At 44.7% G+C, this 19,244-nt stretch overlaps 1 protein-coding gene across 5 annotated transcripts in view; it reads right to left on the bottom strand.

Annotated features, from left to right (window-relative positions):
• BAIAP2 (BAR/IMD domain containing adaptor protein 2) overlaps positions 1-19,244 on the bottom strand; it is a 117,635-nt gene that overhangs the window by 15,401 nt on the left and 82,990 nt on the right. For 4 of the 5 annotated variants that reach the window (XM_075846170.1, XM_075846167.1, XM_075846169.1 and 1 more), the window contains 6 exons: positions 12,194-12,346; positions 9,318-9,557; positions 9,035-9,233; positions 7,945-8,146; positions 5,768-5,836; positions 3,424-3,583 (listed from right to left, as the gene is read on the bottom strand). In XM_075846170.1, coding sequence (XP_075702285.1) covers positions 3,424-3,583; positions 5,768-5,836; positions 7,945-8,146; positions 9,035-9,233; positions 9,318-9,557; positions 12,194-12,346 — 1,023 coding nt within the window. Of the gene's footprint in view, positions 1-2,477; positions 2,577-3,423; positions 3,584-5,767; positions 5,837-7,944; positions 8,147-9,034; positions 9,234-9,317; positions 9,558-12,193; positions 12,347-19,244 lie in introns of all 5 variants that reach the window. The other variant, XM_075846171.1, reaches the window with a different exon arrangement.

Raw genomic sequence — 19,244 nt, 5'->3', positions numbered from 1 at the left:
GCAGGGGGCGGGGTTAATTACTGCTAATTAGCATACTATCAGCAGGGTGACGTGGAGCAGCGTGTTTTGCAGCTGTAGCGTACTTTATAGTGGTAATGATGGGTGATATATCCGCAGGAGGGGTCATGGGAATGATATGGAGCGGCCATTATCTACCTGAGCAGGGGTTGTGGGTGGGTAGGGGCGGTGGCAATGACCGTTCTAACAGTCATTACAGCTGAAATAAGCAGCGAGGACATTGGAGAGACAAAATGGTTAAAAGAATGAGAGAACTACCACCAGAAATCACACCGGAGGCTGCCGAGCCCAGCCTGTGCCAGCAAAGAAGCTTCGACATAGGATTAAGTCCGTGGTAAGCCTATTACAGACAGATTTGCTTCGCCAGGATGATAGCAGAGAATAGAGATTTCAACGGGTGCAGAATATTTGGATGGGTGTTCCATTTTGGGTGTGCGATGGTTGGATCTCCACACCTGGAGGTGTCAAAGTAGAATGGTGGTCCTGTCCCAGGATGGCACACTTCTATCCCTACCAGGGATGCCAAGCGCTGTGCCCGAAATACAACATATAAATGCCCGATTCCTGTATAGTTGTGGCGGAACGGGTGACGGTTACAGGCATTGTACCCAAATAAAGGTTAAGCCTGCCGCAAACCGTCGCACTCCCGCCATCCGGGTGCCATAGCTTAGATGGCGCCCGGTGCTAGATGGGGATATGTCCCCTCAAACTGCATTACGTTATGTTTTATAACCAGTTGATTTATATTATATTGTATTCAGTGCTGCTTCACTGTCCTCCCCTCTAGGGTTAATCTTACACTGTAGGAGAGTGAGTCACAGGCTGCAAGCGGGAACTTGTCTGAATGTAAATAAGAAAAAGGAGGGGGCAAGAGCAGAAAGCACATGGCCTGATTCCCGAGGGAGGGGTGAGTGAGGGAGATAGTGGTGCTGTGTGAGATCTCCGGCAGTTCCTGTCCAGGAGAGGATGAGATAGCAGTGTGAGCTGCAGGCAGGGGCTGTCTACCTCAGAGATGGTACCTGACCTAGGGACAGCAATAGAGGGCAAGTGCTGGAGTCCCATCTAACTGAGGATCTGGAGACACCCCAAAGGATGAAAGATACAGTGGAGAGGAGAGACCCCATAGTGAGGTAGCCCGTCACATCCAGCCCAGAGGGGAGAAGCAGCGGTGCATTGTTTCTGTGTGTGTCTGTCCCTGTTAATAAACATGCCTCTGTGGCTTGTCCCCTGTTAATCTGTGTCGCCTGAATCTATCGCCCACATTCTCTCGGCGTAAACCGACCCCCACTGACCCGGTTTCGCCACAATAGTGACTACTCAATGAGGAAAGTTCATATAAAAAGGGGGCAGCCTGCTTCGGACAACCCGACACATGTAAATAACAGAAGAGGACCCCCATCTTAACTAAAGCCAAGAGTGGCAGCTAGCACGGATCTAGGCTCTGCAGGACTGCTGTGCCTAATGGGTGCCCTGTAATGCTGCATTCTGCCAGCAGAGGGGGTTCCCCCACCAATATGGTCTTATCCCCGTATTACTTAGTGCATATACTTAGGGTGAGGAACCTTAGAAGGACTTCTGCTCATCTGAAATAATCTTATATATGTGTAGTATGTACCCACAACTAATTAAAGAGCTATTCCACCATATAGATTTTTTTTACTCCATGCTTATCGAGTGGGTGGGGCCTTCCTGGTGTGATGTCAGAGCTGTACGAGTCAGATGTCTCCCCCGATGTTTTACTGAAACATGGAGTGAAAAGCTGCAGCTGCATCCCCCACCACTCCCCTCCTTTTTGTCCACTATTTACTGGTTCACACTAGATGGCTTTTTTGGTGACTGAGGAGGTTTCTGAATGTTTACAAAGATCCTGCAGGCAGGAAAGTGGTATCTACAGACTGCTGGACGGTAAAAAAAAAAAAAGATGACACTTTCTCCTTATCTGGATAAGTATTAAACTTGGACTAGGAAATATAAGAGAAGTGACAACTCCCATGGACACCCCAAAGTAGAATCTAATGATCTGAATTTCACCCTAACAGGCATTAGACGTAGAGTTGCCCCTTACACGTCACACGCGTGTCCCCATAAGGCAAAGCAGATAAGAAAAACTCTGAATTTTAGGTCATTCGTCAAGCATTGAGCTAGAAGACATTTTCGTGACGAGAACCAGTGGTTCAATAGGAAATTTCACTAGGAGGAAGATTTCTGGTGGCAGTGATGGTGAAGCGCCTTCCATCGCAGCAAACCCCACCATTTGAGACTCCTTAGTATCCCGACTGCATTGTGCGTGGTTTTGTCAGCATCTCGAGTCTTTGCAGATGCCACATAGGGGATTCATAAAGGGTTAATAGACCAACGTACATACAATAAAGCAGCCAGTCGGAGTACGAAGTAGCAGCGATATCAAACGCTGGACATCGTGAGCTGCAATGGAAGAGCCCCACTGGTGACCAACTTACGGGTGATGACCTCTTACAAGGTTTGTACAGTCTCGATGACTGTGGGTACAGAAAGCTGCCACTCTTGTTTATGGTGTACCCATAAGGCACAGAGTAACCCTATAAATAAGGAACACACATCGCTATGGAGACCACCCGTGAAAGGATAAACAATCTTAACTTCTATCACGCTAATCAATCAGAAGAGATGTATTTCAGTAGTATAAAGCCGGAGAGAGACTAAAAGTGAAGGTCCAATCTAAATGGGTCAAACATTAGGCGCAGATTGCTTTAACGTAGGGGTCATAGATCTGTTTTTCGGATACAAAGCTCCAAATACACAGTGTTAAACAAGTCAGTTGTATTTCCTGCAGTCACCACTAGAGGGATCTTACTGCATACAACTTCTTCATTGAACTAAATAATAACTAAAGTATGCCGTAAGCTCCCTCTAGTGGTGGTTAAAGGCAGTCAATTTTCTCATTTAATGGTCTATGCAGGGGATTCGGAGCTCTTTATCATAAAAATGGAGCTCCAACCACTTTAAAGATAGTGAAATATTATTCAGCACAGCATTTTGTACAAAAAAAAAATTTAAGGTTAAGGTAGAGCTTCAATTAAAAAAAAACTAGTCTTAAAGTGGATCCAAAGAATGTCACCATATAAATCTTAGGACAACTAGTGGGTGCTATTGGGATTCAGCGACCGTCACTTTCTTAAAAAAAAAATCTTGGATCCGGAGAGGGACATGCGAATACTAAAAATGTTCTGGTTAATAATATGAAATATTTAAGCGCACACATCGCTCTCTAGCGGCTTCACATATTACACTATAGAGAAATACAACAATCACTAAAAAAGAGAGTGAATCACTGACATAAGGCATGGAATGCCTCAAAGACCCTAGTGTAGTGCCACCAACACTATAGTATCATCCACTCTTGGGTGGAGGTTATGGTCATCCCACCTGTGTAAAGACTGGTGCAGCCACGCTGTATGGCCGGGGTTTGAACGAGTTCACAGCCTGGGGAGGGAAGCCGCGGGAGGCCATGTAGTCTGGCGGAGGTATGGAGAGGTCATCTTTGTCCAGCAAATTCCCGGTACTGCTGCTCTTCCCGGTCTGTAAACTGTAGAACCAAAGAAAAAAAAAGCTCATATTTATGAAGTCGCCCAGTATCCAGAAGATGAGCACAGAAAATGAAGGCCGAAAAGGGCAGACATTGCATGGGCCGCCTCTATGGTGAGAGCCCTGGTAGGTCACATCCCACATTGCAACCAGGACTCCCCTTCTCCAAAGGGACTACAGTGTTAGCAATCAAAGCTTTGGGGAAGTGGCTCAAGGGTTATGGAAGGCAGAACCCGGTACCATAACAGAGGGCTCAGATTGTTGTTTTTTTTTTGGGCCCATTCTCTTCTATGTACACTGCTAATGGATAGGACAGAAGGCTCAAATCAGTAGTCTGGTTTGGATAACCTTGGCTCAGCCCTCCGCTGCATCAGATTGCTTAGTGGTGTTAAGATCTGGGGAACCCCACAGTATTACCTTAACTCCTTAACGCCGAAGGACGGATATATCCGTCCTCAGCAGCTGCTAGTTCGCGCAGGAGGACGGATATATCCGTCCTGTGATGGTGCGGGTACTGAGACTGTACCCACGCGATCAGCGGCAGGAGCACGGCTGTTATACACAGCATGGCTCCTGCTGCAACTGCCGGAATCTAAGCGCGCGCCGATTCCGGCAGTTTAACCCATTAAATGCCGCTGTCAATAGTGACAGCGGCATTTAATGTGTTTGACAGAGGGGGGAGCTCCCTCTGTCACCCGATCGGCGCCCCCGCAAAAAAATCGCGGGTCGCCGTCGGGTTTCCATGACAGCCGGGGGTCTAACAAAGACCCCCAGGTCTGCCTTCAGCATCTGCCTATTAGGCGATGCCGGAGACATGACCTAATAGGTTGCCTGTCAGTTTTACACTGACAGGCAATAATGCTTTGGCATACTAAGTATACCAAAGCATTATATATGCGATCGGCACATCGCATAGTGAAGTCTCCTGGTGGGACTTTAAAAAAAAAATGACAATCAGTTAAATAAAGTTGGTGAAAAAAAACAAAAAACAATTACAGTCAAAGTCAAATAAAACTACTTTTTTGGCCCAAAAAGTGGTTTTATTTAGTAAAACTGTCAAAACAAATCACACATACACATATATGGTATCCCCGCGATCGTAACAACTTGACCAATAAAATGAACACATTAAATTAAACCGCCGGATGAACGGCGTCCAAAGAAAACGCAAAAAACGGCAAAATTCTCTTTTCTCCCATTCCCCCCATAAAAAATAAAATAAAAATTAATCTATAAGTCATAGGTACCCCAAAATAGTACTAATGAAAACTACACATTGGCCCGCAAAAATCAAGCCCACGTACGGCCACATCGACGGAAAAATAAAAACGTTACGGCTCTTGGAATGCGACGATGCAAAAACAAGTAATTTTTTTCTAAAAGGGTTTTTATTGTGCAAACGTAGGAAAACATATAAAACCTTTACATATTTGGTATCCCCGTAATCGTGCCGAGCCATAGAATAAAGTTAACATGTTATTTACGCTGCATAGTAAACAGCGTAAATTTATAACGTGAAAATCAATGCTGGAATAGCTGCTTATTTTCAATTCTCTCCTAAAATAAAGTTAATAAAAGTTAATCAATATATTATAAGCATCTAAAAATGGTACAATTACAAAATACAACTCGTCCCGCAAAAAACAAGCCCTTATACGGCTATATAGACGGAATACAAAAGCAGTTACGACTCTTGGAATGCGACCGTGAAAAAACAAAAAATAATCCTTGGTCATTAACGTGCAAAATGGCCCGGTCATTAAGGGGTTAAAGCTTTTAACGTTGTTATTATTATCGCTGCAATGCCACTAGAAGGAAACAAACATTACTAGATATTCATCAGAGATACTTCCCTTCCCATAGGGGGTTCTTGCCTATAGGGGGCAGTGTGACAGTAGTTCAGACTGGTCTTGAAAAGATATTAAAAATGGAGTAGTAATACGGCCTCTGAAACCGGACTAACAGTATTATGGCCGCAGACCCCCCTTGCCCTCCTATTGAACTGAACTTGGATCACCATGGGGAGATATCTCCTGATGAACGGAAGGTGTGAACACCATAATTAATCCAATCATCGTGATCGCTGGGTTTTGACACTACCACATGAATCTAAGGCTGGAGTTGTAGCAGTACAGGCTCATGTCCATATACCGTAATGTCTAGTTACTAATGTCTAGTTACTTACGTCTGTGAACGATCGGCTGTGTCGCCGCGGTCTAACACTCTTGTGTAGGAGAACGGGAACCATCCTCTCCTGAAAAGCAGAAAACCATAGCTGTAACTATCACACATGCGGCCATAATGCCCATAACCCCTTAGATTTGATGTTTTCCTCTTCTAGTACCCTTGCTCATGCATACACCCCACAAGGTGGCGCTACACCATAAAATCCAAACGTTAGACTTTTTAAAAAATAGTGCCACTCGTCAGTGGGCCGTGTCTGGTAGTACAGTTTAGCAAGAGAGGTACATTTTGTATTTTGTGGAGGGGTCATTATTTTACTTGGCACCATGACTGGTGGTACATAACCTGTGATGCTAATAAAAGAAAAACTGCATGCATTCTAAAGGGTTATTCCCATCTGGGATCGGCACCTATGTCAAGAACAGGGGGTCCCCCGACCCTTGTGAGGCGGCGGCCGCATCCAGCCTGGGAATGGAGAGGCGTACGGATATCCATTCCCAGCCGCCTCACCAGGGTCGGAGGACCACCGTTCTTGATGTAGGTGCCGATCCCACTTGCGCGACCATGTCTCCATTCATACTCCTCCTGGCTGCAGGACCCGTCTATAACTGGGACCCGCATCCATCACACACTTATTACATATCACATATCCCTTTAAGTTTAGAGCATGTAAATATCCCCCAGATGGAGTGGATCAGGTTGACGTCTCGATAGCTTTACCTTGCCACCCACATACATAAAATGCAAAGTTCCGGTTTTTTATCCCAGGTGGGGGTGGTTCCCTCAAGTCAATTACAGCACCGCGCAACCTACACGCTGTCACATTCTGAGGAGGGCGGCACTGCTGGTGTATTCGCAATAACCTGGAGAATTCCCTAGTTTTTTTTTTCTTCCAGGCTGCGGTCTTGCGCCATGTTTCACCAGCTCATAGTGCAAACTTTACACGACCATTAATGGTGGCAAGAGCCAGCTTCTGCCACCACAACCGCACATCCTGGGAGGTGTGGGCTTTGCCTGGTAGCGATTTTGATCCCCCCCAGTGGGGCCGGTTCCCCATTACCACGGTTGACCCGTACAGGTTCACACTGTCCATTGGAAGATAAACGAAGGCAACTTCACTATGGGCACCACCCTCACCATGAGTACCACTATAGCTCCATTGTCTGCCTTGAGAGATGGCCAGCCGCAAAGATTTTGCACTTCTGGGATGGAGAGTGAAATGACAGATCGGTTTGGCAGGTTCTGTGCAGGTCGATGCAAATTGGCTGGAAGGATATAAGTTCGTCAACATCATCCCTTCCTCATATGTCAACACCAATTAGCAAACATTAACCTAACTTATGCTGGAACTGAATGCAAATAACTGAGCAAATATCTAGAAATGGCTTCTAAGTTTCTGGTACAGCTGTTCCTCACAGTGCGGTCTGATCTTTGCACTGAAACGAATGAAAACCCCTTAAAAACAGTAGATTGCCTTCACTCAATGCCATGGAAAAGGAGATGGGAATGAAAAAGCAGGAAAGGGTCAGGGTAGACTTGTGTGCAGCTGAGTGACCAGGTGACCCAAAACAGTTCAGCAACGCTTCCAAAATGGCTGACTATGGTTTCAACTTCATGACTCCCGTTCCGGTAGCAAAAGTTTCACTGTTTGGGCACTTTAATTTGAACAGCAGTCTCCAACCTAAGAATCTACAGCTTTTGCAAAACTACAACTCCCAGCATGTTGGGAGTTGTAGTTTTGCAACAGCTGGAGAACCGCAGATGGGAGACCACAGCCTTGGTATCTTCAGCAGGCTGTAGCAAACCTAGATTGTATATATTTGGATGACCACCATATGAGTACATGTAGCTATATACTGAAAAAGGGCAGGTGGGGTGGACCAGCAGTACAACTCTCAGGATAGATCCCCTACCTGGGTCCCTATTTTATTATCTATCGAGTGGGAGTTCCGTGCAGCATCTCAATGCTTACAAGAAAGGACCCAACCTTTGTATAAGCCCAAGGACCCCAAGTTGTGGCGCTCCTGCTGTTACAAAACTACAACTCCCAGCATACCTTGACAGTTGCAGGTTGTCAGGAAATGCGGGAAGATATATTTTTGCAACATCTAGAGATTACTGCTATAAGACATAATTGCGCTGCTTCACCTAAACCATCCAAAATGTGATGTTCCTTACAATTTAGTCTTCTCGCTCTCTCCATAGTGCCATCCATCTCTTGCTTCAGGTACCAGTAGGGTGATGTAGTCACCATTGCCGAAGCTAAGTAAAGTGCTGTTGTCTCCGGCAGCGTGTGAGAAGATAGCCTGCACTCGTGTCCTACCGTTTCTTTCTAAGCCGGCAGCCATGGAGCTGGAACGGGGTAGAGTCTTGTTTTCGGCTGCGCAGAAGAAAAATAGAACATTAAATTTTTTAATAAGCCCCTTCATTACGAAGTTTTATACACCCCATAAGGATAGGAACAGAAGATTAATCATTGGGCACATGGTGCCACCATACTGATAGGGTTGTGTTGTCATTGTAACAACCCAATCAACCTGGCAGGCCCATGAAATAAAGTTTGAGGTCTGTGTCTGCAAAATTTACCAATGTCACATGGGGTATGGGGAGACACATTTGTGTCTTCCCTAGCCATCCTCAATTTAAAGAGGTGGGAGGGATGACCAAAGAAAAAACAGAAACTGTATTGTTCGACCATGCTGCTGGCTGCCATTACCTTATAATGCATCTGCAGCCAATGCAATTTAGGTTGCCCCCAAATCCATAGAGCAGGTATCATCATACACATGAGAATTAAAAGAACTGATAATGGTAGCTCATTGGTACTTTCAGGATAGATATTGGTGGCATATGGTTAGGATATGCCATTGATGTCTGAGTGGCAGGGGTACGACTGCCGGGATCCGGACAAATTGCTGGAACGTAGCAGCTAGGAAAGTACCATGCCATTTAGTCTCCCGTTTGCTCCACCCAAATTTTTCTGTGCAGCTGCATGGCCAGCCATAGACTATATTGGGCCAACCACGGAGCCTCTGGAGAACACAGAGAAGAGACAAAGTGGCGTGGTACTAGCCAGCACATTCTAGCGATCAATGGGGGTCGCCGATAGAACATTGATGGCATATACTAGCCATATCCAATATTTTACTCTATATAAAGAATTCAAAGAAATATTGGTTCCATTTGGGACCATAGTGAAATCCCATCGGTAGAACAGAAATCGTTAACTCCATAGTAAAAAACAAAACAAAAAACCATGTCTGCTTACCCACGGTGTAGCTGTTTTTGGGTGGGACGCTCTTGCGGGCCGGGAGGGTGTTGGAGTAGGAGTCGCTGATTTGTTTGTGCGGCTGAGATGGAGAAATTTTGGGTTGGATTGCTTTCAGTTCTCCCCAGTGTTCATAACTGCTGGGAGGTGGCCCCGTGACCCCATTCATAATAGGTGTGCCCTCCTGAGCAGACATTCTCTGTAACATATGAACCAGAATTGAAATACATACCTCATACTAATGCAAGTAAGTGATTAACCGCATGCTAAAATATCAACTTACCCCAACAAAAGGGGCTAGCTCCGGGGGGACCGGCAGTGGCTTGGCACCTGGGATAGGGTCCGATATGGTAAGGCTGGATTTTGAGTTGGTCATAGGCCCAGATAGTGTTCCTGACAAAATAGTACCATTCGGGCCAGTAGCCATTTGCTGCATGATCTGTAGAGCTCTGTCTGGGATCTTGTTGGGATCGCCACTGGATTGTTGCCAGGAAGGAATCTTCTGGGCAAGAATATCCTTCCCCTGAGAGGAGGAGAAGAAAAGGGTTTAGAGACCAATGATCTAGTCACTCATGTGAGGCAAACAAATTTATGCCAAATGTCTCCCTGAGTAATTGGAACAGAGGGAGGAATTCTATAGATTAATTTAATGGTGATATCAGTGAGGCAGGAAGTAGCTAGCTTCTCCTCTGACTTAAGTGCTGACAGCATCAGGGGCACAACTACTGGGCATGCGGCAGTTACACCTGGGCACGGGAATTAGTGATAATTGGGGGGGGGGGGTCCGGTTACAGATTTTGCAACGGGGCACAAGTGATACCTCTGGACAGTCTGGATTAACTACATAAATAGAAAACCGGTCCAATAAAAAATTGAGCGATTGCTAAAGGGTTGAGAGTCATTTTTAATACTTGAAGTATCTGCTCTATTTGCACCCATTAAAGAACCCATAATATGGGCAATAAAACAGCGCTATAAATTGCTGCATAATATGATAGCACTATAAAAATCCCAAGATCTTGCCCCCCGCTGGTTTAGATTGAGACCACCAGCAAAGATGTTGTAAAAGGCAATGAGATCCATTAGATGGCAGCAGTGTTCTGCAAGAGAGCAGCTTTACGCTGGCAGCCATGAGGGCTTCTCTCTTCCCCTCCCTCTTTCCAGCCAAGTGGCACTGCATCTCGCTGAGTAAGAAGCATGTGGGCAGCACAAAATGTGTGTGGGGGAGTTGGGAACAAGGCTTTCATTTTCAATTGCTCTCTTTCCCCCTCCTCCCCCTTTCCTGAGGAATAGGTGGGCTGTGAACGCTGGAAGTCACTTGCACAGATCTGAATGAGCCAAGCGAACAAGCCAAAGGAGGCATGTATGTATGTATACATAGAGGATCCAGTCCTGGAGCCTACGCGTTTCAGACGTTAAGCACGTCCTTAATCATGGCTGTTTTGAAACAGCCATGATTAAGGACGTGCTTAACGTCTGAAACGCGTAGGCTCCAGGACTGGATCGTTACTTACTCCTGTCTGCACACCAGGACTCCAACCTATTGGACCTTTTTAATTGAAAATTCAGTAAACTTGGAACTAGTTTCCTTTTTATCCTCTTCAGCGCTGGACTCAGCCCCTTGCCTTTGCCTGCCTACACCCATCGTGTGCCGACACGAGAGCCCGTGCGATGACCGCGACACATACATCAAGTGTCAGGTGAGCTGGAGGACTTCTTCCATATACTTTCTGTCTATACATAGAGGACTGGCATAGCCATTCATAGCCGCGCCGACTTACCAGACTGTACCATCGCAATGGTGGTCCGAGAACAGGGTAGAGAATTACATATTCCCTAATCCATGGACAGTTCTAATTTTCTCAATTTTATTTATGCTGCACTACCCATACGTGGGCAACCTCTGCAGAGATGGGGGCATATTTATCATTACTTGGAAAAGAGAGGGCAAATATTTATTTTTTTTTTAAAAAAAAGATGCTCCATTCACCTTACAAAACAGACAGGAAGGGCATCAATACGGACATATGCCCACTTGTTATAGGCATGGCACCTAATTTATTGGTCTCTATGTCTTGGGGATAACCAATGTTAACCCTTTAGAGGGCCAATATAAACATCTCCGGGACCAAGGGGTCCAATATTAATATCCACGGAACCTAGGGGTGCATATTGGCATCTCCAGGAGGACATAGGGGGATTATATAAATATCCGCAGGACCTACAGAGCGAACATAAATGTCCCCAGGACAATGGTGCTAATATTGGTATCCCTGGGACCTAGGGGGCTTATATTTTATTGGTATCCTCAGGACAAATTGGGCTAGTATTGGTATCCCTAGGGGCTAATAACAATACAACCAGGACCAAATGTTATAACCCCGGGTCTAATATTAATATTCCCAGGTCCTGGTATACTGGTATCCTAACATAAAGGGGCTTATATAAAATATTCCCAGGACCAAAGAAGCCAATATTAATATCCCTGGGTCAACGGGGGCGAATATGGGATATCCTCGGGATGTAAAAGATATATCCCCAAGACCTAGGGGGGCTAATTCTGGTATCCCCAGGACATAGGGTGTTCATATAAATATCCCTAGGACCTATAGGGCTAATATTAATATTCCTGGGACCTAGGAGGCTAATAATAATATTCTTGGGCCCTATGAGGCGAATATTAATATCCCTAAGCCCTAAAGGGCTAATAACAGAGGGGAACCAGCACCAATGTCCAGACGTGATCAGCGCCCATCTGGGGGCCTGCTCATATACAATAGGTATTAATTTTTTTTTTTTATATATTATAAAGACAGAGCAACAGGGGACACAGAGGTTGAAAAAAAAAAAACAAAAAAAAAATCCCTGTATATCAATAACGTAATTGATCAACTTTAAAAGGAAATTAAAGGCGAGGGGGAAAAAAAAAAATCTATTTCTTTTAATCCTCCATCATTCTAGAAATTCTGATAATCCGGCACTGAACTAAATAATATTTTAGAATCAACAATGGAGGGTAATCGCTCGATGTATAACTTAAACCCTTTTCAGTAACGGTCTAACAACAACTGGATAATCCAGCACCTGTCAAGTCTCCTCAATGCTGGATTAAAGGAATTTTCCCGTACCATGGGCCAGGGTATCACGCGCTCTCCTCACCTTGCCGTGATATGCGATGGAGTTCTTGGCTACGGCACATTGTTTCTCCACCAGGAAGCAGTACCTCCTTCTTTCTTCCGTCAGGGCCGTCTTATACCCATCAGATACAAAATTTTCCAGCTCGCTCTGCTTGTTGCTGATTGCTTCAATATACTGTAGAAAGTGGGGGGGGGGGGGGGGTGGGGGGAAGACAAGTGTAGTGAATGAGGGTTGTCATGTTAATTCTAAGATGAGATCTTTACAATTAGGGAACCCCCTGAAAAATGTTCCTTCTGGGGAACCCCTACAACTGCCCTATCCCTACTGTAATAGAGACCGCCCTTGATACAGTCATCAGGGGGAGAACCTAACCCTGGTCCATGCCACAGTTTTTCATAGGAGGTTTTTTTTTATTTTATTTTTTATTTTATTTTTTAACACCCTTACTAACCATTTCAATGGAGCATGGGGGTAAGCAGCTGCCTGGTCTTGCTTATCTCCAGAAAATAAAAGGTTTGGATAATTAGGGCATCGATCAGGCGGAGATGAGATGTTTAGACATTACATTGTAGGCAGATCTCTTCAAAGCTGATGAGAAATCGGATATATCTCAGATAAAAGAACTATGCAGTTAGGCCACATGTCTTTAAAAGAAGCTATGAATATGAGGAAAACTATATAAATAAATCAAAATTCGTATAGAAATTGTATTTTGTTGCGGTTTTTGTATTTTTGACTGCCAGGTGATTATAACAATTTGTAATGGAAATTTACAATTGTATGTACACTATCTGTCCAAAAGTATGTGGACACCAGACCATCACACCTATATGAGCTTGTGGGACATCACATGAATGGCCCATGCTTTTGGAATGAGAAGTTGGGCCTTCTCGCAGCTATAACCGCCTCCAGTCTTCTGAAAAGGTTTTCCATAAGATTTTGGAGTGTGTCTGCAGGAATTTGAGCCCACTCAGGCAAAAGATCATTTGTAAGGTCAGACAGAAGGTTGGGCTGACAAATCTGCATTCTAATTCATCCCAAAGGTGTTGTATGGAGTGGAGGTCAGTACTTTGTACAGTTACTAGAGTTCCTCCACTACAAACTCCTCACCCGATGTCTTCATGGAGCTCGCAATGTACACAGGGGCACAGACATAATGGAAGGAGAAAGGGCCAAACCCCAAGCTATTACCACAAAGTTGGAAGCAAAAATTGTGTAAAATGTCTTTGTATACTGTAACCTTAACATTACCCTTCACTGGAAATAAGAGGCCAAACACTAAAAAAGCCCCAGAGCATTACCCCTCCTCCACCACAGGTTACAGTAGGCATTATGTATTCTGATAGGTAGCGTTCTCCTGGCATCCACAAAACCAGATTCCTCCATCAGACTGCCAGATAGTGAGACGTGATTACTCCTAGATGTTCCCACTACACAATAATAGCACTTACAGGTGACTGGGGTAGATCTATCCGATAATAGCACTTACAGGTGACCGGGGTAGATCTATCAGATAAGAACAACACTTACAGGTGACCGGGGTAGATCTATCAAATAATAGCACTTACAGGTGACCGGGGTAGATCTATCAAATAATAGCACTTACAGGTGACCGGGGTAGATCAGATAATAGCACTTACAGGTGACCGGGGCAGATCAGAAATTTCATCAGCTGACTTGTGACAAACACGGCATCCTATGACAGTGCCACGTGTAAAATCACTGAGCCTTTTAGTACAACCCATACTACTTACTGTGTGTCTTTGGAGATTACATGACTGTGTGCTTGATTTTGTACACCTGTTTGCAAAGGATGTGGCTGAAAATTTGAACGCAATAATTAGGAGAAGGGCCATGTAGTGTAATTGTTTCTCGGAAATCTGGGTGACAACCAATACGGTTGTCGCCATTCAGGTGTCTGGAAAACCTTTGTGACAACATATTGTTTGTCACCCTGCTTGTCAAGTAACAGATAATATGCCAAAATAGGATTCCCAAGTGTAGGACTCAAGTAGTTCTATCATCCAGCTCGGACCGGTCAAGTCTTTATGCTGGGGTGTAGCATAGGGGCTTGTAAGGCATGTGTTCCAGGTGCCCAGGTAAGGGGCAAGGACCAACAAGCCACTCGCCTTAGCCAGCATATTTAGATACAGCCTCAGGCAGTACATTGAATCTTTGCCCCGGGTTACGGAAAACCTGGCTAATTTAACTGCGGGTTCTCGAGTTTGGATAATAAGGACAATACAAGTCTTCATTAGTCTGAAGGCAACGAATGCAGAGATTTTCCACGGTCTTCCCTGGGGTGCAGACCAGACACAAAAATCATTGAGAACACAGAAGTGGGAGCCAATTTGAAAACTCGGCATCTTCATCACATTCGCCGTGGATTCTCAAGGAGAATAGACTGGCCAAGAATACATTCGAAAAGTGAACGAAGCCCCATAACACTGGATTAATACGGCTTCTGTGTTTGCACCACCCGCTAGTTATAGAAAAACGAAAGGGATGCTAAACCGAAAACCACCTCTGCTTGTTGTGCAGTTCAATTACATCTATTGTTCCCTGTTGTCAGCCATACCAGATCATGTGACTGGTACACCCACCTTCTCCTAGACCGCGACACAATTGAGATATAGTGCTCTCTTAAAAAAAGACATTGGTCATTAGGTCCGACCCAGATCTGAGACAAGTGAACTTAATATTAAGGGCATCTATATCAGTTCAGGAACCTTATAACACCCCGAAATTCAAGTTCTGGGGGGTTGCAGTTACATTGGTTTAAGTTACTTTTAATTAAGAATGACTATGAAGTCAGAAGATGTAAAAAAAATAAAAAACCAAGCACCTTTTTTTTTTGTTTTCAACCAAATTTCTACATGGAAACCATCAACAAGTTTGTGTTCACGGATCAGTTACTCGTGTGAATGCGCCCATCCATCTGTTTCCTACTCTTAGCTAACCTACCAAATGTAGGGGACATATGCAAGACAGTATGACTAGAGGACCAGACTACACAGTTTGCTTGTAGTCTGTTACCATGTAGACACATAGGTCTTTATAGGAGCTGTAGACACAAAACGGTACGATCTTTTTAAATCAAGACTATTCGTTAATCAGACTGCTTTGATGTTCAAGTGATAATGAGCATCAAGTGTTCAGATGTTATGGATTCGGTCTGCCATGGGTATTCACACAATCCATTATGAAACTAAAAATAAAATCATAGTAAAGTCAGTCAACAGCAGCTGACCTGCTTGTTGATAGTTTCCCTTTGTTTGTTTTTTCACACCATAAAAAAAATAAAAAAATAATGAAGTTATGAAAAATACGCTGAATGTTGAATTTGCTGCAGAGCTTCAATTAAAGTTTACGTTGTCCCATATATTATTGGTTTACGATGTAGTGTCAAACCATCAGTAAACGATTGCATTCTGGTTATTATGGCAGCATCCCAGGACTGTATAGATACAAAGCATGCTTAAAGGGGTTGTTTCACGAGGACCAATCCTGTCCATAATGCCCATCTTCTCCAGGGAAAGCTGGGTGACCACAAATATAGCTGCCATTGCAGCTGCCACAGATTTCAACAAACTTTGCCAGACTCCTAAATGGCAAATCTCTGCTTAGTTCGGCATAAGTATATTTCTCACCTTTGTATCGCAGCACCACTGAACTGGAAAGATCGCTAAATTTTGATGCGGAGGGAATTCCTATTATACGTGACAGTGTACTTATTAGATGGAGGCGGCTTTTGATGGTTGCACATGCTGCGTGCTGCATTGTTCGGCACAGTAAAGAGGATAGAGAAACCTGAATTGCTGCCCCACTGTCAATCACTGTACAATGTCATTCTCCTCGCGTTCCGAGACAGAAGGTGTAAAGTGGGTCAGGACAAGGAACACAATCCTCGGCTAACCCCGTGTTATTGCTGAACATCCCCACGGGTGCGGAGAATATAGGCCTCCAATTATGAACGCTGCCAGAAAAAGTACAACCTGCTGGGCTGCTGACATTACAGAAGGTGAATAAAGTACCAAAAAACTTCTAGGAAAGTCTTTAGTCTCTCCAGTCAGTGGCTGCGATCACACGTGGCTCTGAAAAGTACTGGGCCGGTCATAGAGTAGTGATCTCTATGTTGGCTAATAAGGGGGCTACTGATTATGAAGGTGAAGCAGACCTCCAGGTATAAGAGCAGAGGCGTAACAAGAAGCTCCTGGGCCTAAGGGTCTATTCACACGTTGCAGTTTTTGTAAAAATGAGGCAAAACCCACAACATTTTGTTGCGATTTCGCAGTAACCAGAGGACTAACCGCTATTTGACCATACCCTTAACCCAACATGACGTAACTGTATGTCATGATGAGTGAGGAGAACTATGGAGTGGGCTCATGGTCTGTGCCCATTCCGTATCCTGCAGGTGTCTGCTATATATTACAGCTGACACCCTTGTATAATGGCCAGGGATCGGAGATAACTCCTATCCCAGCCATTTAACCACTTAGAGATGGCGCAGTCAATAGAGACTGCAGAATGAGCCATTAAAAAGAGGGAACCCCCTCTGTCACTCCATCGGGCCCCGGCGACGGGTTTGTGGGGTGCCAATAACTGATTAAAATGTATGTACCCCATTGGTACTAATAAAAACTGCAGCTCGCACCGCAAAAAATTAGGCCTCAAACCGCTCCATTGAAGGACAAAATAAAGTTATTGGATTCTGAAAAAAGGATTGTTTTGTGTCTCCATAGTCCAAGAAGTAGTTTTTCATTTTATAACGAGGGAAAAAAAAAAAAAAAAAAAAAGGAACTCAACGGGAGCTGTAAAAATCTCTATGCAATGAGCTCCCCCTATTGGTGACTGGAGGCAAACGTTGAAACTGTCAGGAAGGAATTCTGCCTTCATGGATGCCACGGTTTTGTACGCAAGTTAGTTATTGCCAGGGGTTTCTGAATCTAGACCCTCGACAATGAGCTGATAACCAGGTCCGCTTCAGTATAAAAAGGGGTTGCCATGAGAGTACCCATTTACATTAAGGATAGCAAGAATGAATTAAAAGGGCCACTCCACCCAAAATCCAGAAGTCAACTTTGCCAAATAACCCTTTTTAAAGTAAATTATTAAACATGCCATTAAAAGATGTAGAGAGGAAGGGGCTGTGGAGTAATTACAGGTCCATAAGGTCTCTATGTACCGGTGTACAGGGTTGGCCTACGCAGCTTTGCCAAGTACATGAGCCCTTAGCACATCACTTTTCATACCAGAATTCCCTCAATATAAAGAGGTGCTGTTGCATGGACCTACCACTAGTTGGAGACTAAGAGCAATATTATTATACAGCACCGATCAGAATGGGCTGCGGTCTCACTGTAACCCAATGACCTGGACATCATGCGGCAAGCAACGAACTACATGAAAAAAAAAAAGTTGCTAATATGAGAGGTATAGATGTAACCGATAAGGAACCTCTCAGCCCACCCCTTAGGGATGCCCTTGATGTTGACAACAGATATAGGGTCCAAACTTGTAGTTAAAGATAACCTGTCACCTCTCCGGACATGTCCATTTTAGTAAATATTTGTATTCCCCATTTCTGAAACATTTTGTTAGGACCCTGCAATGTGCCACTCCTCTGCTATTCCTCCTAGAAATTTATGAATAAATTGACAAGTGAGAGTTTTGCCATTCTCCTGGTCAATGAGGCGTGTCCCCACATAGTCTGCAACGGTCAGCACTGATTGGAGAGTGTCAGTCTGTGTAGGGACCCCCAGTTTTCAATTCATTCTTACATTTCTAAGAGGAACAATAGAGGAATTGCACAATATAGCGTTCTTAGAAAAGTTGCGCCAGAATTGTTATTTCATGGGGAATACAATTATTACCTAAAACAGACGACATGTCAGGCGCGGTGACAGATTCTTTATGAATCACATGACCAGGGCAAAATGTCCATCACAAAACCTTTTCACTCCATGATTACTGCAGCTGCTCCTGGCCTTACACATGGCAGGGGTTAAACCTAATTGCGGTGTGTACTGACACGGTTTTCATAATAAGCTCCATACGTGGAGAGTCAGTGCTGGTTGTCAATACTGTACTTCATTAGCTTCTACAGTGAGAGGATTATGTGATCTGGCTAAAGCGATTACGTGAGCGCAGCCGCTCTACAAGCCTCACCCGGCAGACGCCTGGCACAGATGCCTGCAACGAGCACATCCAAATCAGAGCGGCTGCTTTTGTTTACATCACTTCAAGACTAATGAGAAAATGGAGTCACATGTATAAAAGGGTCACCTCAACCAACTCCAGCTACATGATGTCATCAGAGCAGACACATTCCATACAACCTACTCGGGCAACCGATGCCGTATACAGGATACGTCCCTCAGACCCCCTTCTATGAGCCACTGTACTCGACACGACCATGTATTACACTGTCACTCAATTTCAATGGGCACCAAGTAATACCACGTGCCGCCTGTAGAGGAAAATGAGTGATCACATGGAGCGACCCCCGATTATAAAAACGGATTGTCGAGGTTAGAAAAGCCGTACCGGTCCCGATCCACTAAGAGTCGGGGTGGCTCCCTTCTAAGAAGGGGAAACATAGGGACGAAACAAGTAACATAGAAGGCAGGGCGCCCAGAGAGGCCACGGCGCGAGGGCGCCCAGAGAAGCCACGGCGCGAGGGGGGCAGGGCGCCCAGAGAGGCCACGGCGCGAGGGGGGCAGGGCACCCAGAGAGGCCACGGCGCGAGGGGGGCAGGGCACCCAGAGAGGTCACATGCCCAGTTCATGCAAGAAAACCTTGAATTCTACAAAGAAGAGAGTCCAAATTCACATAAATTAAGAATTACGATGTCATTGTAACAAGTATCTGTCACTACACCGCTTTCGAACAGTAAGGCCATCATTGCGGGGTTTGGAGGGGATATAACACACTAGTGCTCACTATATTGCAGCTCTTGCGGCCTCTTATTAGAAGTTCTGGATTACTGATCTACATTAATTCCCGGTGCTATAACCTATTTTTAGACTAATGAACTTCATAATTGAATGCTGCAAAAGGTTTGAGTCAG

This window comes from Rhinoderma darwinii, chromosome 13, assembly GCF_050947455.1.
Source record: "Rhinoderma darwinii isolate aRhiDar2 chromosome 13, aRhiDar2.hap1, whole genome shotgun sequence".
In the NCBI taxonomy this organism is placed as follows: domain Eukaryota; kingdom Metazoa; phylum Chordata; class Amphibia; order Anura; family Rhinodermatidae; genus Rhinoderma; species Rhinoderma darwinii.
The sequence above is the reverse complement of the archived record's forward strand: the minus strand, read 5'-3'. Positions and strand labels throughout refer to the sequence as shown.